The sequence below is a fragment of the Sander vitreus genome, chromosome 10 (genome assembly GCF_031162955.1).
Source record: "Sander vitreus isolate 19-12246 chromosome 10, sanVit1, whole genome shotgun sequence".
In the NCBI taxonomy this organism is placed as follows: domain Eukaryota; kingdom Metazoa; phylum Chordata; class Actinopteri; order Perciformes; family Percidae; genus Sander; species Sander vitreus.
The window spans coordinates 4,126,337-4,149,382 of NC_135864.1; the positions used below are offsets into that span (position 1 = coordinate 4,126,337).

The 23,046-nt window shown below is 41.5% G+C and overlaps 2 protein-coding genes across 2 annotated transcripts in view; both read right to left on the bottom strand.

Annotated features, from left to right (window-relative positions):
• Positions 1 to 1,898: 1,898 nt before the first annotated feature.
• On the bottom strand, positions 1,899 to 14,959 carry g3bp1 (GTPase activating protein (SH3 domain) binding protein 1). Its single transcript, XM_078260016.1, has 12 exons — positions 14,835 to 14,959; positions 11,303 to 11,419; positions 11,021 to 11,102; positions 8,051 to 8,224; positions 7,842 to 7,932; positions 7,090 to 7,183; positions 6,016 to 6,262; positions 5,513 to 5,617; positions 4,901 to 5,018; positions 4,249 to 4,374; positions 3,966 to 4,075; positions 1,899 to 3,196 (listed from the first exon to the last, which is right to left on the bottom strand). Exons 2-12 carry the CDS (start codon positions 11,395 to 11,397, stop codon positions 2,945 to 2,947), a joined length of 1,494 nt encoding a protein of 497 aa, XP_078116142.1. The 5' UTR covers positions 11,398 to 11,419; positions 14,835 to 14,959; the 3' UTR covers positions 1,899 to 2,944.
• A 6,883-nt stretch (positions 14,960 to 21,842) lies between these two features.
• The window catches only part of sparc (secreted protein, acidic, cysteine-rich (osteonectin)), a 28,043-nt gene continuing 26,839 nt past the window's right edge, over positions 21,843 to 23,046 (bottom strand). The window contains exon 10 of the mRNA XM_078260017.1: positions 21,843 to 22,590. Coding sequence (XP_078116143.1) covers positions 22,562 to 22,590 — 29 coding nt within the window. The 3' untranslated portion in view covers positions 21,843 to 22,561. The remainder of the gene's footprint in view (positions 22,591 to 23,046) is intronic.

Here is a 23,046-nt window from a genome sequence, read left to right on the forward strand (position 1 = left end):
TTCGTAGCAACTCATTTGGCAATGGCTTGAATGTAACGGACGTTCATTAATCTCAAAGTTACGCACTAAAGCTTTAAAATCAGTCTCTTTTAAACTATCGCCTGTAGCTACATACTATCCTTTTAACTACCTCAAGCAAAACTTCATGGAGTACGACATTGCATGAAATAAAATATATTTCTTCAAATTGTATTTTATCTATTTATTCGGTAATCTAAAGTAAAACATATACATACAAGTCATGCAAGTGTAGTTTTTATGTACATACATGTATTTCTAACTGCCACTGGAGGCTTTTTGCAGACTTAATCAATGAGATGTTTACTGCACTTTGCACATGACAAAAGATGTTAAATAGCATCGCGAGTTCACGACAGGACACGTGGAAGCGGTGCTTGATTTCACAGCTTGGAGAAAAGTGCAGTTGCTCCTGAATGCAGCCTGCGACTCCACTCTGCGATCTTGCCAGCCTCTGCAGAAACGGCATCACATTAAAACTGGCCTCGGTGATTTATTGAAGCCGTTCATCTCCTTTCTGGTACTGTATCGATCCTCCTCCGAGGAATCGGTTATTTCTCTTGGCTGCGTCAGCGGAGAGGTCAAAGGGCAGCATTGGTTACAGAGCAGTGACCCTGCAGCTGGTCAGCACTTGGCTGCTGAATACTAACTACTAAGCAGTGTCTAAAGTCGAAGGTTTTGATCCGCTGTGAGAAGAAATCTCTGCGTATAATTGACGTCAGCTGGAGGCAGGTTTGTACTGAATAAAAGGTGACAAAAAAGAAATGAGCAGGTCAAAGTCATGGAGTGAAACTCTAAAATGAAGCAGAAACACATTGGGGCTGTTTTTCTCTGAGCGAAGAGGAAAGGAAAAGGGGGGGGAAACACACCGCTTTGGCAGCTGAATATGAGATGTGTTTAAAGGAACAATGAACACCGTGTGTAGATGATTTGTCACATCTGTTTTGCTCATAGACGGTATAAAATTTGGACGTAGTCTCTGTGATGTCACTCAGGTTTCTGCCAAAATGAAGCTCAGGGTGGGTGGCTCAAGTACTCAAGTACTGGACTTAAAGACCGGGTTGGAAACTATTTTCATATATTGTTTGGCACAGGCAAGATTCTTCATAATACGCACAAAGCCAGCCCACTGTGCCAGAAATCAACTGTTCTTATATTATTAGGGTTTATACGGAGCCCGAGGAGAGTATACTTTCAAATCTTGCTAGCTTTTCAACATTACCGACCCTGCCTTAAGTATTTCCATTTTCTGCACCTTTTATACATTCACTCCACTACATCTCAGAGGCAAATATTGTATTTTTTACGTAACTACATTTATTAGATAACTTCAGTTACTTTGTAGATTATCAAAAATAAATGTAAGCATTAATTGATCAAATGTGACAAATTGAATTTGCTTCTTTATTTACCTTTTGTATTTATTCCCCTATTAAATTTACTCTATTTTATTTGAAATGTATTAATTTATTTATGCATTTTATTTTGGCAGCTTCCATCCTCAGATATGTTCCTGCTATGACAAACCTGCAAATTAGTACATACAGGAGGATTTAGTTTGGAATTAAGAGTTAAGATAGTATCAAGAGGTTGCACATGAAAAATACAAATACATGTACAGTGTCATGCAAATGAACTGCAATAAATACCAGTTACTTCACTAATGTGCAGCTTTTGTTTGTGTTGACTCGGTTATATGGTCATTTATGACAACGTACTTTGTTGCCATAATGTCTTGTGCTGTATTATGAAAGTGTTATCCTTCCAACTCACAACTTCAGTTATATAATCATGGGATCTGATCTAAAGCAGTGTACATTACATTTGTCAAAGTCTCCAGACAAGCATCATGCAGAGGTTAAACAAGAACAGAACAAAGGTTTAAAACAGTAAATCACTTTTAATTTAGTTCTCTCATCGGCAGGTGAGCTCATTTTAAACATGACAATGAAGTGCATCGGTAGTAGAAGCCTAACAGGATTTGATACATGATTTGATACATGCTCCATTCAGATGCGTCCGTGAATCCACATATTACAAGCCAACATTACTCAAATAAAACCACTACAGTTCAGCTCTTGACCTGATAGAATAAAAAGATAAGACAGATCCATCGCTAGATACAACGGTGGCAGCAATACACAGGATTGCCCAAGCAGTAAAGTACACGTTCCTTTAAGAAACAGGGAGAGAGAACGCGAAAAAAAAACCTAACCTCTGGGTTTTTTAATCCCCAATTCAAGTAGTATTTACCCTTTTTTTTTTTTATGTGTTTGCGTGTTTTGATTTGTTTCTAAATAAATTCAAGTTCAGCATGAAAAACAAAACAAAAAAAATTGACAAAAGTCCAGATAATACATGTGTTGGTGGTGGAGGAGACAAAGAGGAGGATAGGAGGAAGAGGTGGGTAAAAGAAAAAAGGGAAGATTACACACAAAAGCAACAGGTGAGAAAGAAGAAAAAAATAAAAAAAATAAAAATAAAATCAGGTTAGGGAGGGAAGAAGGAGGCAGCCATCTTTATGAGAGACAGACGTCGAGACCGTTGAATTCAGCAGGAGCTGGCGGGATTTGACGGTGAAAGCTCGCGACCAAACCTGCGTCAATTACCAACAGAAATCCAATCGAAATACGTACTCGCTCACATTTAGGAGAAATAATGAGGAGGAAGCAAGTCAGAAATCAGTGTGTGTGTGTGTGTGTGTGTGTGTGTGTGTGTGTGTGTGTGTGTGTGTGTCTCGCAACCCAAACTGAGTTATTTGACTAATTCCTACTAATTTTTGCTCCTAGTTGCAATGTAAAGAAGGGAGTTTCTTTTGTTTAAAAGGTTTGTCCAATTGGTTCCTGCTGCAGTAGTAGATCAATAACCACTCAGTTGAATCCAAATCATAATCTAACTCAGGTTTGGAGCCCGGCGGGGGGGCGCCTCACTGGCGCTGGGCAGGGTAGCGCCCCTCGCTGGGGCCTGCGCCCCGCCCGGAGCCAAAGCTGGGTTTCTGTGCCATGCCTCCGCGGGTGGGGGGGCCTCGGGGTCCTCCGCCGCCGCCTCCTATTCGCTCTCGGGGGCCGCCGGGCCCACCGGGCCCGCGGAGCCTCACGTCCCGCCTGTCGCCCTCGCGGGCCGACCGGGTCTTCTTCTCCTCCACATTCAGGCGGACGTCGCCGCGGAACTTAATGGGCTGGGGAGACGGGGAGACGGGAAGACAAACAGGGTGTTACAAACCAATGTAAGAAAAAGTTTCCCTTTTTTCTATTAAACCTCAAAACAGTCCCAACGCTAACATTAAAAACTCAAAGCTCAAGGCCTTCAGGGTCAGGTTTTAACTGCGTATGTAAAACTCAATATGTAAATCCCATTAAATACCAACAGAGGAACACAATGGGAACAATTATTACCAAGACTGAACAGCAAGTAGCTCGCGGTATTTCAAATGTATAAACTGGTTTCCAAGCAAATAAATGGTGCAGCATCCGAGAACGATAAACATGAAAAAAACTAAACGTAATTCGCCTGAAGAGTAGTCTCACCCCAGAAGGGGTAAACCCAGCCTGATCTGCCGGTGATTTGATTTCTTCCTGCAGCTCAGGCTGGAAACCTGTACGTTTTTCTATCCTGCTTCCATTACAAATCGCTATTGGCTGGTTTAACACGATGATGATGATGATGATAGAGAAGCGACGGCAAGCAGCTTCTTGTTTACATTCAACATGACGGCCACCGAGGCCCAGCACTCCATGACAGCGACCCGTTGATGCCGCTGTCGCTGCTACGTCACCCGGATCATTGGTCTGATTGGTTGAAGGACTATCCAATTGCGTACAGAGTCATTTGAACTACGCCCGTTGATCACGCCCCTTGTGCAGTAGAAAATACAGAGCAGACTCCCCAGACTAATGGTCAATGTTAAAAGATTGAGCTTGGTCTGGTGACAGCCAGACTAGTCTCACCCTGTTGTTGAGAATCTTCTGTACGGGTTCAGAGTCGTCAAACACCACAAAACCAAAGTTTGGTAGCTTCCCTCCACTGTTGATCCTCAGCTCCAGGACTGTACCATACTCTGGGGGGAAAAAGACACATTTTATTTACTACACAAGTAGTCAGCATTCTACTGTGCACTGCGTAATATACCTAGGGCTACTTTTTAAATTGAGAACACTTTTATAAACAGAAGGACAATAAGACATTTTAGAAGCTCTTGCTTCTTGACCACCAACATCAAAACCAACTTACGTTCAAAGAACTCTTTGAGTTCCGTCTTGTCCACGTCGTGAGGGACGTTTCCTACAAAGAGCTGCTGGGCGTCGGGGTACCTGACCACCCTGCGCCCCTCCGTCTCGCCCTGCTCACCCTCCCGAACTGAAACAATTCAACAGAGGGACATATTCTGTGAGGACGTAATCTACTAATGAGTGTGTTATGTTTAAAAAAAGAAAAATGACTTTCACGACATGTCTAAAAGCTGGATGTGTGAGCCAGTAGGTGAAGGGGCTTCCAATTTTTAGTCAGTTTAAAAAAAAACTGCAGGTGTATATGAGTATAGGCGAGTATAAATTTCTTAACACTTCAGAGTAAAGCTGGTAGCAAGCACCAAACAAAAAGCAGCGCAGCATTTGGCCTTGGATTGCCTCCAGTGTGCTCCGGGCGGACATTTTGTGTTCCCTGCAACTGGTCAACAACGTTATAATTGAGTTCAGGCCACACATACTGCATTGCACTTTACTTTGTGGACCTGCAGCCACATTTGCTCCCAGTGGCATATTCAGCAGCACACATCACATTTGATTCCGTTTGGTTTGTACTGGCCACCTACTGCTTGATAAACTGCCAGAACGCGTGTCATTTAACCACTGTATGTACTGTGTGTGTGTGTGTGTGTGTGTACCTGGTCTGGGCCCTCTGTGTACCGGCGGAGGACCTCCAGGCCTCTGTTCCCTCGGTCTCTGATCTCTCTGTGGTCTCTGTGTTGGTGTCTGGGACTCCGACTTCACCTCCGCTCTGGGCTGAAAGAGTCAACAACACACTTTTGAAAGAAAGAAAGAAAGAAAGAGGTTTTCTGCTGTTGGTATTTAGGACTGAACTTCAGACAAATAACTTGACTAGTGAGTGAGTAACAGCCAGCAGGGGATGTTTGCATCCTGTCCTGCTGCCTTCCTTTCTACTCGGGGAAACTAAGTTTCTAAAGACAAACTGTACTTTTTGGGAAATTCAACACAAGAGTGTAGACTGAGGACATATTACTGGGGCTCCTCGGTTCACCCTCAGCACATCCACCTGCTTTCATCTTTTCATGGGATACCAGAGAGATGCATGTTCCAAAATGAGACACTCGCTGCCACAAAATAACACGGTTGCTTTGAAAAGTTGTTTTCTTCTAAACTTAAGAATAGAAATCCAAACTTGTTCTTAGGCGTTTTGAAATGAGGTTGCAGTTAAACACTAGATTTATCCTTTTTAATTTATCTTATCTACACCGACCAGGTGTGAGCAAACCTACCGGTGCTGTGGGAGGAAGTTTGACGACGTGTGGGGAGATTCCTGAGACTGGGACAGCCCCGCTGGGGGGGAGGTTCTTACTGGTGACGGACGCCCAGGAGAACGGCTGTGGGAAGACGTAAAACACAGGAAAACAATTAGGGCCTGATGGACAATAAAAGATAACATATATTCCATCTCCATTCTTACTAGGGCTGCACGATATGAGGAAAGTATGCGATGTTCGATACTGTGTTGAATATCGTGATAACGATATTACTTGCGATAAATAAACAGTGTGCTCAGTTCTGCGTATTGAACAAATTGAACTTTGTATTGATTATAAAAAGGCAGCACTAAAAAAAGAGTGACAGTTACATTTTAAAGTGCAACTTTCTGGTATTTTCTTTCAACCATTCAACTCTCTAAGAGTCTCAATATGTCGCAGCATTTCCTAATTATACTACTATATTAATACCTTCTCTTTGCTACATGTCTCACTAAAGGCATCACGCTCAGGCCTACCCTGTTTTCTTCTGGAGCGGCGGGGGTGGGTTCGGCGGGCACGGCGGCAGGTTCTGCGGTGGGCGGGGCAGCGGCGGGGCCTTTGTCCGTCTGATCTTCGGATGTGTTTGCGTCTGTTTGTGTCTCCAGCATCGTCTCCTGCTTCAGCTCCACGCACGTGGGCTCGGCCTCCTTCTCCACCTCTGGCTCTGGCTCTGGACTCTCGGCCGCCGCTTCCTCCTCGTCGCCAGGAACCGTCGGCTCTGAACTACAGGGGACGAGTACGAGACGGTTACGCACAAAGCGGCTGCTTGTGCTGTTGAACACTGGACATGTGTTGTGAATGCGCTTTGAACTTGACAAAGTCTACATTTTGAAGAGCTTGAAGCATTTACATGTATCAGAGTGCATTTTTTTTGCCAGTTCGACAATGGAAATAAATAAAACCATGTAAGGCAGTTAAAGTTCAGGTTCATAATTGTATTTAGAGGTTATATCAGAATAGGTTTACGTGGTGTAATAAAAAAAACACCACATTGTTGCAGCTCCTCTTTTCACCCTGTGTGTTGAGCTCTCTGTTTTAGCTACAGAGTGAGACATCTCACTTCTGTTCCATCTTTGTTGGGAGTCGCACATGCTCAGTAGCTAGGTAAGGACTACTAGCCAGTCAGAAGCAGAGTATGAGGGCGTGCCCTGACTGTAGCTAGGTAAGGACTACTAGCCAGTCAGAAGCAGAGTATGAGGGCGTGCCCTGACAGTAGCTAGTTAAGGACTACTAGCCAGTCAGAAGCAGAGTATGAGGGCGTGCCACGCTAGCAGCTAGGCGAGCATTATAACGTGTGTTACAAAGTGACCACGTTTGTCTCTGAAGTAAAGGCTGGACTACAACAGAGCTGTTTGGAGCAGTTTGTGAACAGTGTTTTCTGTTGGAGATGGTGAGTCCCTTTGGGGGGGGACTTTGGGCTTTTTCACTTTGTAAACCTATAACGTGCATAAAAAAAAAAAGATATATAACACAAGAAAGAAAAAGGGAAAAAGCCAAAAAGCATAATATGAGCACTTTAAAGCATCGGTAGGTAAGCCCATGAGTCGTACCAGGGTGTCGGGTCGTAGAAGGGAGCAGACTCCTCCTGAGCGATGTCAGGGGAGGGAACCCTCTCCTCGATCTCCTCCACCTCATCCTCAGACTCTGAAAACACACAAACAAAAAAAGGTGTTCAGGACAACACACTGCTGCTCTTAACGGAATAAAAATAGTCCCTGTTGTGGATTTTTCTGGTGCTGATTTTTTGAATCAAGGAATTTTCAGGGAGACCGGATGGTGCAATAAGATCTGCATTCAAACGAAAGATCTGCTCTACTTTCTGCAGATAATAAATGCCGACCCTTCAGCATTAGTTTTTTAAACATCGGGAGCATAGCTTTCCATTAGACATCACATCTCAGCCATCAAACATAAAAACCTATTCCAAAAAAACAATGGGATATTTGTCCCGGTGTAGCTACAGACTTTGCTTCGCTTTGTGTACATTTAACCCAATATTCCCAGACAACACATTTTGAGGTTCTTCAACTCGTTCAGCAGCTTCAACCGTCATAAAGAAAGACACGGCAGCTCAAAGAAAAATGATCAAAGTACCTAAATGATGATGCTACAGCGCTGACACACGTGCAATCTAAAGAATGAATGAGAAACTCGTCTCTGCAACTTCATTTATCTTTAGCCAAATAAGAAGGGTCATATCTATAGAGAGAAGATGAGAAGGTAGCTAGAAGAAAAACTGAAACCAGCTAAAGCAGTAACACTTTAAATCACAATAATAATAAAAGGTTGGATGTTATCTCACCTTCTGGGGGCTCAGAATCAGAGTCGCCGAACACCTCGTCTTGGTAACGAAACACGTCGTTGTGAACGTAGAATTTGTTTGCAACGGTACCCTGGAGAAAAAAGGAACAAATCCGTCATACGCTGTAGAACACAGCAAACGTTACCGATTAAGCTTCACAAATGCATGCAAAATCTGATTCTACGGTTTGACAGAAGTAAACGACAAACCTCAGGCGCCAGCACAAAGGTCTGCATGAACTTCCTCATGGGCTGCATGTTGTTGGACAGCTCGCCCATCACCTGCACCACCACGCCCTCGTTCAGGGTGGCGTGGGCGTCCACGTGCCTGATCTTGGTGTGACAGTCGCGGAAACTCAGAGCCATCACCCTCTTATGAATCTCCTGCAGAAAGAATACAAACATTCTCAACCAGGGGCCTGTTTCACTAAACCAAGATAAGGGATTAGGCCGGGATTTCCCCGTTATCCTGGATGGATTTAGCCTGGACTCGGTTTCACGAAAGCAGAGGCACAAATCACCATGGAGATTCTGATCACCCAGCAGTGGTTTTACCTTATTGTTATCAGCCTGGATTAAAATACAACAGGTGCATATTGCTGTTCATTTAAGTACTGTTATTATTTAAAGTTGTGACCATTGTTTTTTATAATGATTCATGTGACAGTCATTGTTACTGTTATATTGCTGTATGAAGACTGCTGTTCATATTGTTGTTAGAAGTTTGATGAACATATTATGACAGTTGTTGAGATGAATATATATAATAACATTTCAAATGTGTTTTAAATGAAGTCTGTTACTAAGGGCGATACATACAATGATGTATATTTCTATAGTTGACCAATGCACCTTGAATTATTTTAGTTGATTAATTTTGTTTTAATTCTTTGACAATAAGGATCATGTTTGTTCCGGTTGTGCATTGTATTTGGCATTCTTAGCACACATTATGTGTTGTCCAGTAAACTGGGACTATAATGACTGTACAATTTAAAAGAACATATCCTAAATTGTACAATCCTCCCAAATTATAGTCTTAGTTTACTGGACCAGTAACTATCTAGTGATGTAGGCTACTATACATTCATGTAACAACAGGGAGAGGACACCGCAATGGTTTTTGACCTTATATTTTGCTGGGAAATAACTGATGAATATACTCTGTTCCATTCAGGTCTATGTCCATATATACAAGGGAACAAGACATAATGCGTAGAGAAGGAAACTCGTCCACTATAAAAAAAATAAAAGAAACGCGAGAAAAAGCGTGGCAGATAATAGGCTAGCGGACAGACTGAATGATAGTCTAAAAATATACATTTATGAACTACTGCTCTTAACTGAAACCATTCAATGAGTCACTTGTCATTTGCAAAAACGAACAGTTGTACACTTTGCATTAAAAGCGAGCAGTGGAAGTTAATATGACTTAGGACATTTACATTTTAGCCCATGAGAGAGAGAGGGAGGAACAGAGTGAAAGAGATATTTACGCATCGTATTCTAGCGTTGTAGAAAATTGATCTCCATGGTAAATTTCCTGAGTAACATCATCTTCTGCTTACTTTTAAAGGCAAAGAGTACAAGTGTTAATTTGTGCAAATGATTAGTAGCCTAATCCTTGAATGGCATGATTATGACGGCTTCAATTCAGAGCAGTGGTCAGTTAATGTGTATATTTAGGCTGCTTACGCGGTCGGTCCGTGATCGTCTGCTGCGCTGTCTCTCGCCGTTTCATTACAGCGGCCGCGCTTTTCTTCTTATACAAATAAAAAGTGTTTCACGTCATCAAACTTCCACAAGAAGCTGCTGCTCACTCTGTATAAAGTACGTACAATGCGTATTCTCCATTTTGGCATCAGTAAATCTGTGATCGACCTCGCGGTCTTTTGAGGAAAGCCGTGGACGCGCATCTATCTGAATGACTTCAGCCTGGCTCGACCTAGTCGCTCCTCCTCAGCCTGGCTTGGCCTTCGTGAAAAGCCCCAAGCCAGGATGCTCAGATTAGACTAGGTCAAGCCTCGCTTTATCAGTTATCCTGGATTTATATATTCTGCTTTCGTGAAACAGGCCCCAGGACAGAAGACCCAAAGCTTTCATTCTCACTGGAATGGTTATTCAAATCAGTAGACAAAGTTTGTTCCCTCTCCTTTTCTGAAATGCTTTTGCTCCCCCCCCCAATTCTATTTTGTTGCCTTGTTTCTTACTATCCTACCCGTTTGATATTTTGTGCTAAATGCTTTTATTGTAAAATGTGTGTTTTTAAAAGTGCTGCATAAATGTTTGCCTTATTCAGAGAAATCTAAATAATGCCCGACTGTTAAGAAAACTCGCTGCTCTGGCTTTTTTAACCCAAAAAAGACATGTTAAAAAAAACTCAGCAGCAGTCCAGACTTCACTGTATTCTGCACAGCTTTCAAAACAGACTGTATATTAGCGCTGGGTAATATTACCTTAAAATAATGACATTGCAGGTATTTGTGCACTATAAAATGATTCTTATTTTAAGCTACAGTGATGAGATTTACACAACCAGCCTCCCCTATGTGGTTTTTCATCCCACATCCTCCCAACTTATAAGACTTTAGAGGGGGTCTAGGTTTCCCCCGACATTGTGGCAAGCTGCTCTGACGAATTTCCAAGTCAAATGTACTACTTTTGTCCGCTGAGGCTGTGTTTTATAAGGTTTTCAATGATAGGACACATCCTCTCTGCACAGATGCATGCATTTCGCTGTTGCTTGCTGCAGCTGGAGTTCACATTCTTACTCCATGGAGCATTTCTTATTTAAGGTGGAAAATACATTCATATTCAGGTGTTGCACCAGCGCAAGACAGAGAATGAGAAGGAGTAAACTCTACGTTTGAAGGAAACTGCAACAGAAATTAAAAAGGAATGTTGTATAAAGAAAATAATCAACGAGTGTTCAACTGTCCAAGAAATGCATTATCAATTTCTTAAAACTTCCTAAAAAGCAGAGAGAACATGAGACAGAAAAACACCTAACCTGTCATTTTGGGGGGAAAAAAACAGCTCCAGGAAACCTGTCAGCTCTGTAGTTCTCCCCCCCCCCCCCCCCCCCCACACTCAGTGTTAAAACGTGGGAGTTGAGTGCAGTGCCGCTCTACGGAAACAACATTTTGAAGAGCCGTATTCTGCTAGATGAAGCCTACTTACAGATTGTCCATAAACAGCCTCTACTGGTTTTCCGTTGCTGTCCAGGCCGCCGTGCACGTAGGAGGAGTTCTTCCCATAAAACCTGAGCACAAAGACAAAAGGTTAATTTGTGACAGGGAGGACAATTTAAAACTGAGGGGGCGCTCATACATGCATAATAATAGAGTGTAAAATGTCAAGACATCCATTCAGAATACTGCAACCAAATGTTTGCCTTCACTTGGCAGAAGTACAACAAACTGACCAATGGGCGCGTGGCAGTAGAACAGGTGACGGTCTTACCTGTGCAGGTAGTCGGGGGCCTGGTTCAGCAGTGTGTAATACTGTCGGACAAACTCTCGCCCGACCAGCTGGGCACTTGGCTTCTCCATCACCATTTCTTTGGTCAACTGGAAGTCTCTGCAAGAAGGAGGGTTATATAAACGGATGTCCCAGAATGTGAATAAGATTACTGCATTCATACAACTACAATTGTTCCGTTAATCAATCTATTCATCAACAAAACTCTTCACAATTTTGATCATTGATGATGAATCCTTTAAGGAAGAATTCATCGTTTCCAGCGACTCAAATGTAAGGATTTTGCTTATTTTCTGTTTCATATGGCATTTTGAACTATTTTCGGACATTTTAAAAGACCAAAAGATTCATTGGAAAAAGACCGACAATTATTAGTGAAAAAAAGTTCTGGGCATCCCCAATTCTATCCCAAAAATATAGAACTAAATTATGTTACCAAATTCATACAATGGGTGCGGTAACTTTGACTTGTTCCAGCAGTACTTTGAAGTGCAAAACTACCAGTGGATGACAGGATGCTATGACAACTATTGTGGTAACCGAGCTAAATACAAGTCAGACTTTTGTGTCTTTGTTGCCGTGCACAATAGTTTAAAAAGACACTTTGCCCTCCCTTATAGCACACATGCATCAGTTTGCATTTTGCAGCAGCCGTAACAACTCTGAGAATCTACATTTGTGTGATGATGAATCACCCAGCCGTCCTGAATGGAGAGCAGCCAGATCCAATCCCACGAACGGTTTGAAGTGTAAATCAGGTTAGGTAAACGTGACCTCTTATGTCACAACAGCGTACAATATCCGACTATCATCGCGTTATGGGCTCATTTTTTTTATTCGCTTTTCTGGCCCATGTTGAAATGCCTGCGGCACGAAGTGCGTTTGATCTACAAACTGACTGACTCCAACGAGCATTTACTGCCCCATCTGGGTGCACTGACATGAAAACAGCCCGCCCAGGGCATGGAAAACAAACACAGAAATTAGACGTTTGTTTTCATAGCGACTGGATACAAATCGGAAAGTGCACAGTCATTGCACTCAAAGCCACCTTAACAGCACGGATTCCTCTGCTGCCTTTATCTTCTTCCCAAATTACACACACACACACACACACACACACACACACACACACACACACTTGAGTCTTTTTTATGAAAAGGTCTAAATCCTCTGATTCCAGCTTCAGAAATGTGAATATGTTCTAGTGTCTTCTCTCCTCTATGACAGTACACTGAGTATATTTGAGTTGTGGACAAAACGAGACATCCGAGGACGTCATTATGGACATTTGACAATTTCGATTCCATAGACCAAACAACTAATCCATTAATCGAGAAAATGAAAAAAAAAATCGACAGATTAATAAACTAATAAAGTTTATAAATGAAATGAATGACGGGATGTACGACCGACAGTAAAAACTAGGACACACTTTCTGACCCGAGCACGTCTTATAAGTCACTTATCTTAAGGACACTTTGTTGCCTTCACTGATTCGTCAGTTAGGCCTATGTGTACTATTTTAAAACCAATCTGTTTTCAAATGTTTTGATGACATATCAGAAAGGGTGGTTTATTGTCAATTTCACTTTGATGATGACGACGGTGATACGTTGTTTTTGAAGGCTGAAGCGTGCTTCAACAGGCCCACATTCTTCTCCGTTCCCTGTACATTTTTATTTGGTGAATTTGACCCTGTGCTGATGTTGACAGGAATTGAAACCGATGCTTGTCTGAAAGGTAGGAAAAATAAGGCTGCATCACCAGCCTTACCCCTACTCTTCTATTTTCTATGTTTTTGTTACCGTCAACAAGCCAATGAAAGAAAAAACCCAGCAGCGAAGTCTTTTGCACACAGCCGCGAGCCCACTGGGGTCTTACTGAGAATGCAAATCTTTAAACAACACGACACAAATAAATAAGTTGCACTTTCAAAAAGGCTCAGTCATTTCTTGCAACAATTGGTCACTGTAGTTTGTAGCAAACGTAAGCCAAACAGGAGTAAATTGTGCATTTGATGGGGACCATTTACAGCTGCAGATTTAGTGCTGTAGTGCGCATTTCTGGCAGTAGAACGGTGTATGTAGGATTGACACAAAATGTACTACAGTGGTTGTGCTCAGTTGAGCTCAATTATATGTTTAATGGATTTAAGAAAACAGGTCTATACAGTATAGAATATCACCAGCCTCAACAAACAGTAGTGCCAAGTGCACACGATGAGTGGTAAGGAAGCTAAAACATTTCAAACAATGGTATTGTCTTTCTGCAAACAGAGGAACGAATGAATGCTGACTGTCTGCCACACCTGTCCATACAACATAGAGCCATCTGTTGTCCTGGCACACACTTAGCAACCACCACAGCAGCATTCATTAACTGCTCCATCAAGCCAATCACTCTTATGAGAGCTAATGTTACCAGCTAACATTAGATTTGAAGAATATGTACATATATGGACATGCTACACTGCAGCAGCCATTTTTGCTTTACACTCTTTACTCATTGGCTTTACCCTGTTGTATTTCCAATTTTTTTATTTCATTTAGTCGTCTCTCTAACATTACCTATGTTATGAGTCTTTTGCCTTATTTTTGTTTACCTTAATTATGTCCACTGTTTAGCTCTGTATATGCTACTTTTGCCTTCCATTGTCTACCATAGCACTTTGTAAACTCAGTTTTAAAAAAAAAAAAAAAAAAAAAAAAGGTGCTATATAAATAAAGTTACTATAATTAGACAACAGCCTGTATAAAAGTGCAAAGCATGACATGCAGACAAAGGCCACGCCGTGCCCGCAGTGGCGGTGCCATTCACAGTATCGACCGGCCTACACACGCTCATCGGCAGTCATGGCGGCTCCGAACCTCGGTGGGACTTTTGGGGCGGTTTCCAGATATAACCCGGGCTTAAATGGCACACTGGCTGGCCAACAACGGAGCTAAACCGAACGAGCACACGGCCCCTAAACTAGGACACACACGAGCTTATATAGCTCGGCTTCAGGAGCAGCCCCAACACGTGTCCCGGCCGGTCCCCAGCCACACGTCTCGGTCCTGCCGAGCTACGTTAGCCGCGTAGCTAGATCACAACGAGGATAAACCCGTAAAGCAGACATGTGGCGGAAAACTGGATAGCAAGGTGGTTAAAGACCAGAAAGGGACTGAATAAGAGCTTGAGGGGTGGGCTACACATGGGCGGTGGGTATCTCCTGGAAACCCAAAGTAAAACCAAGCAGTGATGGCGATGGCTATATCCCGACAATTTCAACATAGTAACACCTACTTCATAACCTGCTGGTTATTTGAAATACATTCACACCACAATGGTTGCTTAATTAAGCATTATCGCCGTGCTAATGCCACAGAATGCAAACAGCCACCATGCCCTCACCGGGATGTAGACGGAGCCGCGAAAAGCGACCCGGTTAATCTACCGAATACGATACAGAACACCATTTTCGACTTTTTTCACGAAAATGAATTACAGTTTATGGAAAGCAACAACTCACCAGTGGGTCAATTATCAAAAAAGTCGTCGATTTAGAAACAAGTGATTTCTTTGAATCACCTCAGCGGTTTCACAACGTGCTGGAGTGCTAGGTTACCGGTTTCAGCTCCGCAACCAAACATGTCATCCCGCCCCCTTACGAGACATCTAGCCAATCAAATTAAAGCTTCGAGAATCAACCACCAATAGTTTGACGGTAACTGCGAGGGCTTCTGAATCACAGCCAATCCGGAGGGGCAGTGTCTCTACCTGGATATCTCAATTCGGCCAATCATCTTACAGAAATGTTTGAAGGTGCGATGGTTTCACCAGCTGGCGTCTACCGGACATATATATAAATACGTATCTACCGGTTCTTTTTAAGCTCGCAGCAAGCGGTACACTTGAGCCTTTCCTCCGCTTTGGGGCGACAAAACGTTATTTGATGTTTTTTTTTTTAACAGTCAACAGTGTACACACAAAAACTGTCCATAGAGATACTTTGAACTGATTTAATTAGAAGGGACTCATCAAATTATGCACATTTTCCTTCAGTTTAACTGGGTTAAAAGAGTTAAACAGAGAGGAGAAACCGATGTCTCCTAAGAAAACTGTCTTTTGTCACAACTTAAGCCAGATCCTAAACAATGCATCTGTTTTATGCCACATAATCTTGTGACTCGCATGAACAAAAATCATAAATCAGTTTCTTAAAACATAGATTCAGGGGTCTTGTTTTTTTAGAATATAGGATTGATGTAATGATGATGTTTGATTTCATTTCCAAAAATGTAAAAGGATGGTTGATTAGAAATTTCAGATTTATGAATATGAGGTTTTACGATCAAATTGATGACTAAGTATTGATTTGCTTTTGTAGCAGAGTAAGAAAAACAAAAAGAAAATACATTTTCATAGGAAAGGGGAAATTCAGAGTCAATACCGGTATGTTGTAAAATAAATGAACATATATCTTGCCAAAAAATACCAGACTGGGGACATTTATAGGCTACAGTGTTTGAACCGATTTAATAAGAGCACATGACTCAAATGATGCATATTTTCCTTCAGTTTCACTGGTTTAAAGTGTGAAAAGAGGAAAAATCCACATCTCCTAAGAAAACTCTCTTTTTGTCACAACTTCAGACAGATCCTAAACACACATTCAGTTACCTGCTGTGTTTAATGCCACATAGTACTGCCTCTCCCTGTCATTGCAGATCCAGCCACTCCCTCCCGCCCTGCAGTAACCCCTTTCCCACCATTCCCATCACCTGACCATCCCACCTGCTCCCCATTTCCCTGATTAGTCCAGCAGTCCAGAAATGTCCAGAAATGGGCTGGAATATATATATGCATGATGTATATATATATATATATATATATATATATATATATATATATATATATTCCAGCCCATTTCTACTTTCTGCTTTGCCAAATCGCTCTAGCTTCCCAGTCTTTTTTTCCTGCCTTAAAGCTTGTATCATTCCAGCTGACACTATGATTTAATTTAGCATATTGCCAAACACAGACTAAACTTACCTTAACCCTCTAATGCCAATTCAGAGCTTATTCTTCCAGTCAGTATCAAGTGTTATACATCATATGACTAGGGAACCTATACCCTTTCTTTCTGGTGCAGTGTAAAGTCACCATCATGCATTAGCTCTGTGTAAGCATGCCATATTTGACATTAAATCCCCGGTGACAAAAACTTGAGGATTGTTGAGTGAGTCCTTAGTCAACCAGGGAATTTTTTTGTTTGTTTTTTTCAATGTGAAAAGTTGTATTTAGGTGTTATGAGCTCCATGTTATAGTTTGGTGCAAATAACTTTTTCCTGAGTGAGACAGCCTTATTGGATATTGTCGTGGGCATTTTTTATTTTTTTTTGTAGACAATGTGACAATAATACGTCCTGGTGCTGTCTTTATACTTTAAAATCACCTCTAAGAGTAAATACCAAAATGCTTTATATCATTGGAAAACAGAGGGAAAATGTGGAAGACTGCAAGTTTTGTCTTTAAGCTTTTCAAGTTTTATTATGTATTTATAATCTGCTCTAGCTTTTCCAACATTTTATGTGTAATTTTTTGCAATGCAATTTTTTTTTCGGAAAACCTAACTTGACCCTTCCTGAAGGAGGACCCTTAAACCTCACCAGCCAAATATGTGCACCAAAGTATTCCAAAAACATAGGGAAAACACTGAATTTGTGGTTTCTATGTACACAGAAGTTCTCTATCTACACATTTATGATTTGTACACAGAAGGAAAGAGAGAATCAATACCACTTTCTGTTATGTCGAAGTTAGTCTCGCATTGCCAGACCTTCCTCCACAGCGCTGCGGAGGAGGGTCTGGCTAGTCCACACTAGAGGATCGACACCTGACCTGACCGACAGTACCCGACGGGCCAGGCCGGGTTCAGACAGATTTTTAGAAATGATGTTGGGGTTCGGGTCAGGCTCGGTCACATCAGCATAAGGCATTGAACATTTTAAATTTAAAACAGCTTATTATGTAGGTAGCCAATGGGCCTGTTTCACTTGATGCAAAGGTTAGTTTTTGTGATTAAAATACATTTAAAATATTACCCTAATATCCGTCTTCCTGTGTGCGGAAATTTGTTTATGTAGCTGTGACAATGAAACACGAGCATATTAGGCTACATGTACATGTGTCATTAGTATGAGAAAAAAACAAGATTTTAACTGTGTCAGGCTCAGATACTGCTCTGTCGGACTCGGGCCGGACTCGGATAGAAAAATGTGGCCCGATCCACACTCTAGTCCACACAGCATTCTGGGATGGGAGAAAAATGTGCTCTGGTTTATTGGCATTTCTTTAAACCAATCACAACCATCTTGGGCGGTGCTTCGCTCCGGACAGAGCCACGGTGCTGCTGCAAAATAGACTCGGGAAGGAACAGTTTTGGTGGAACATGTGTACGTTCAAATGTTGTTTTAGTCGTGCAACAGAGAACTCAGATTGGACAGATAGTCTAGCTAGCTGTCTGGATTTACCCTGCAGAGATCTGAGGAGCAGTTAACCATAGTCCTCAGAAATCCACCAGAGGTTAGAACGCCGACACAAAGAAAGAGGAAGGGGACGGACATCCGGTGGAATTTCCGGCGGCATCGGAACAATCCCGAAAGTGGAACGTCGTGGATATAGACTATGTCAAATTATCTGAAATACGACTGACTTTAAAGCTGAGATCTTTCCACCTGTTGTCCCCCTCTGCGGCAGTGAGACATGACAACAAGACCGCTGCTTATTTTAATCAGAAATATGTGAAACTTAATGGGTTCATGCATAAAATATATAATCGTTATTATTATTGTTCACTGTTGAACTTCTCGGCACCGTCATCCAGAACAGGTGTAAGAAGCACGAGCAACATTTCTGTATCAGAGTACAGAGAGTCCCGGTGAGGTTGATTTCTAAACAGTTTGCAGTGACGTCTCCCAGCAGAAAGAAGACAAAAGACACTTTCACTTTCAAAAGCAAAGGCCTTCTATTTAAAAAAGCGGTATTAAGTTGAGTTAATACTATAATAATTAAGTCGAACTTGCCCTCTCTCCCCTCTTTCAGCTAAAGTATCAGAAAAAAGCAGCGGTGGAATGTAACTAAGTACATGAACTCAAGTACTGTACTTATGTACAAATGTTGACGCACTTGTACTTTACTTGAGTCTTTTCTTTTCATGCCACTTTTTACTTCTACTCCGCTACATATCAGAGAGAAATGTACTTTTTACTCCACTACATTCATCTGACAGCTTTAGTTACTTTACAAATTAAGATTTTTGCACACAAAACACATGTAGTTTATAAAATCTGATGTTTTATTATTAATTAAACTACCCAACAATATAACGGCCTACAAGTCCAGCTGAAATGATTAGACCATTAAACACACAACTGTTGTGATCGTTTCCAGTTTCTAAACTGGGAGGATTTTTCTGCATTGACTACTTTTACTTTACTACTTTTAGTACGTTTCCTGATGATACTTACATACTTTTGCATTTTCAATGCAGGACTTTTACTTGTAACAGAGTATTTTGAATAAAGGATCTGGATACTTCTTCCACTGCTGGTAAGAAGACAGAGAGTGAAGCGTTTCCCTGCTGTGGCTGAGAGGAGGGACTTGGGCTTTGTGGACGAGGCTCGGCTGTTGTTTCACATTCTTGACACTGGAGTCTGGATGAACGGGCGGGGATGGTAAACAGGGTGCTCCGTCTCTCCCGCTCACGTCTCCCAGGGGACCACGAGCAACTTCGTGCACAGCCAGAAGATTAAACATTACAAAGTGTTAACACGGTAACTGAAACCCACACACAGAGGACTTCATTCAACACGTTGAACAGCAAAAGACAAAGACATGTTAGCCATGTAGTTATGTTGTAAATTCTACTATTCACAGTGCATGCTTTGTTTTGAACAAAATGTTCTTGTGGTTTGCTTTCTATTGTTTTATGTATGGCATCTTTGTTAAGGCCATAGGTCATCATGGCTATATATTAATAATAAAAAAAAAACATACATGTCTAAACGTGTGTTTCATGTGGATGTGTCCTTTTCAGTTTTTCAAGCCACAAAGTAACATTTCCAAATGTTACTGACACAATCTAAGTCCATTTGTGCACAATAAGCTCCATTTAGTTTCAGCATCATTTAACCTTTACTTTTTCTGTTTCGATGTCCTTGTTTTATTAGGTTATAGGCCTGTTATAAAGGCCCTACATTATGACAGCACATCCACACAGATGCTTTCACTTACTGCCTGATTAAACACTTTCTTGTGGGGGAAAACACACCAAAAGCAAGGCAAAGCCGGCGGCCTCGCCTACTAATTATTTTCAATGGGAGGCGACAAATCTCTGATGAGGAACATGGAAAGATCACAGGCGGCGACAGCTTGCAGGCAGCATGGAGGAAGAAGTTCAAACACTAAAAGAATATGTAACGGGAGAGGGTTGTTAACCAATCACACCTCCCGTGGGATTATTCTATAGGCCAGGTGAACCGTAGTCTCGATCAACAGAAGTACATTTCCAGGATAAAGCTTGACATCTGGCACATGGATCTCTACAGCGCTGTGGAGTCATGTCTGGCTACACCACAGATGCATTCTGGGATAGGAGAAATAAAAAAAACCTCTGGGTTGTTTGCATTTCTTTAAATCAATCACAATGGTCTTGGGCGGCAGCTAAGCTCCAGACGGTGGCTCTGCTAAATAGTCTCGGGAAGGAACATTTGCAACCCGCAGAAGGAAACGCCACATTAGCTGATACATGGTTAAACCTCATTTTCTCTCACCAGTGTATCTCCGTGTGTACTTCCTCCACAGCAATCCCACCAATCGGTCCCAAAACGATCCCAGTTAGAGAGGAAACGCCGCAAACATATTCTTTGTAAATCTTTGCAATCATTCACTGAAAGAACCAAGCAGGGCTGCCTTGTTGCACGATACAAATTTTCTTTAAAACTTGCCATTTTCAGCGTGTAGCTTTCTAGCTCGAAGGTTGTTGTTTCCCGTAGCGAAGGGATTTTGAGAAAAGCAACACATAGAGAGAGCGGAAGGTGAGAGGCAAAGCCTGACATCACGCACAGGATGTCATGCTTTTGCTGCGTTCCAGACACAATTTTTAGCCGGTAAGTTCGGCTTCCAAGTCACGACTCACGACTTGGTAGCGTTCCAGGGTTCACATTAGGCTATCTAACGCTGACGTTAGCTAGCGCTAGCTGATACTAGCGATTTCTAGTTGGTGACATATTTTGGGCTTCATTTAATAAACATAATCTGTAGTAGTACACAATCGTATGTGTATTGTTTTGATTACAATGTGCGGAATTACTTTACGTTGCCTATTTATGTCTATTTATTTCTATTTCTCACAGTTAATCACTGGCGTCTGTACAGCATCAACAGGGGTCGCCATTGTTGTTTATGTGTGCGTGACATCAAAAACTGTAACTGGGAGTACAGTGCCATTCCAGGGCACTCCAGGGTTGCCTGGAACGCAGCGTTTATCCTGGAGATGTTTTTCTGTTGCTCCAGACTACCTTATAAGTAACGACATTTAACCAGTTTTGTTTGGTGAGTAAATGCCAGTAAAGCCTACACACTGGTCCATTAAGTGAGCTTTGAACTCGGTGACTGATTTAAGTTTATTTTTGGCTCAAGACATCAATGGTTTTTAGTTGCTTTGTCTTTTGCTTTTGTCTTTTTTGCTTTTATCTTTATCTTTATCTATCATTTAAAGGGATTTTAGCTTGATCAATTTGGAATTTGCAAGACACCATGAGCCCAAACATTGTTGAATTATCTGAGTAAACCTTTCAGAAAGCTGATGCAAAACTGAACAGTTAACAAGAATTTCAATCTGAGATTTAGTTGGAATTCTGACAATTAAACCCCCAAATGTACCTTCATAAACTGGGAATACCTCTACTAGTTGTAAAAGCTGAATACACTTTGATTGTCAACATTATGGAAATACCAAAATCCCATTGACTGTAGTCTGATGGTTGAGAGAAAAGCACGAGGAAAGAAAACAGTAGAAAAGGCATAAGATTTTCTAGAAGTTTGTTTTTGGATCTCAAAATTAGTTTTAAAAGCATTTCTGCTGCACAAAGGCAGCGTTCAGAGACATGTAATACAAAACAAGTGACCGCTGAGGATGAGACGAGAGGGTACGCTTCTTATAAAGAGATTTCGGTAACACTTTACTTGAAGGAATCTACATAAGAGTGACATGACACTGTCATGACACATGAACCCTAACCCTAACTGTGTCATGTCACTCTTATGTAGATACCTTCAAGTAAAGTGTAACTGAGATTTCCAACACCCAAAGATGATAAAAATGGGACGAAGTTCATTTTCCGAATATAAAAACATGGTCAAGCCTCGTAAACAAACCGGCCTTCCGTGTGACTCGTGGAGCCGTGCTGATCCTTGTCAGATCATCTCGACAAAAATGCATGAGCAGAGGAAGAAAGATATGAAAGCATGCAGAGACTTTTTCAGAGTCTTTTATTCATGGTAAAAGAGTTTGCTCGTGCTCTCAGTGTCAGTAGAAACATGTTAATTATGAGAAAAACTCTCAGCCTGCGAGATTTTCCCCCTCATTAAAAAGGTCTAAACAACATATCCTCTTTATTGTTTCAAATATCAGTACACGCGTGTCCTCGTCTGGAATGGATGCTAAATAAAAATGAACTCTTAAAGCAGTAGTCAAAAGATCAAAAAGTAAAATACACAAAATGAGTCCCAACACCAAAAGAGTGCAAAAACTAAACCGTTGTTTTGTAGAAAGCAAGCAGAGGGAGCATTTATTTAGAAACTTTATTTTCCACTTTACAGTTTTGTCTCCTCACGGTAATTGAATTCAAATTCATCTCCGATTTAAAAACCTTGAACAAATCATAAACATATATATAATATTGTCAACAACGTACATTTACATCAGAGGTCTTTAGTTTTCTTTTACTGGGTGTTTTGTTTCGACAAACAAGAGAATTCAAAGTCGCGTGAATGCGTGATGGTTAGTACAGACTGTGCACATTTCTCTTTTGTGATCTTTTTTTAGTGGTATAGGTAGGAAAAGGTCAGTATTAACAAAACAAAAAAAAAGAATTTGCAATTAGCACCGTTACTGTGATTTCTTTTCTTTTTTTAACTTAGGGATCAGCACCTGGACCCGTTCAGGAGCGACTGGGAGCTGCTCAGAGGAGCTTAGATGATGAGGTCGTTGTCCACATCCTCTGCAAACACACAGACACAAAAACATCCATCAGCACATATTCAGATTCTCACGGAAGAGGATGATGGCCACATGTGAAAAACGTATTGGAGTTCTGAGTTTAAAGGACAATTCCGCCACAAAATGAACCTAGGGGTTAATAACTTTGTCTGGTAAGATGTTTTCATGCTAATCAAATGTGTCTCTAGCTTGAAACAAGCTACCATAAACTGCTGATTAGCTTATAAGGCTAGTCGTCGTGGCACTTGTAGAGTAAAAATAAATCGCCATTTTATACCACTAACAAGGCTCAAAATAGCACCACATTCGTTCGTCGTTTGTCGTTGTTCGTTGTTCGACTGGTCGTGACTGTTTTCCCAAGATGCCGCCTGCCTGTATACTGAACGGTACTGTCTTTCTAAACTATCTTTTTAATAAACTGTCTGTACACTTACAAAGTTCTCAATGCTTCGGTTTC

Bases quoted from the DNA above. Each gene is read 5' to 3' on its own strand.
- g3bp1 (XM_078260016.1), bottom strand. From the start codon at position 11,397: ATGGTGATGGAGAAGCCAAGTGCCCAGCTGGTCGGGCGAGAGTTTGTC. The intron at 5,019-5,512 runs GTAGGTTTGCTC...TGACTCTTTCAG, and splicing joins AACTTCCTCCCACAGCACCG to CCCAGAGCGGAGGTGAAGTC. The intron at 3,197-3,965 runs GTGAGACTAGTC...CCGTCTCCCCAG, and splicing joins AGAAGATTCTCAACAACAGG to CCCATTAAGTTCCGCGGCGA.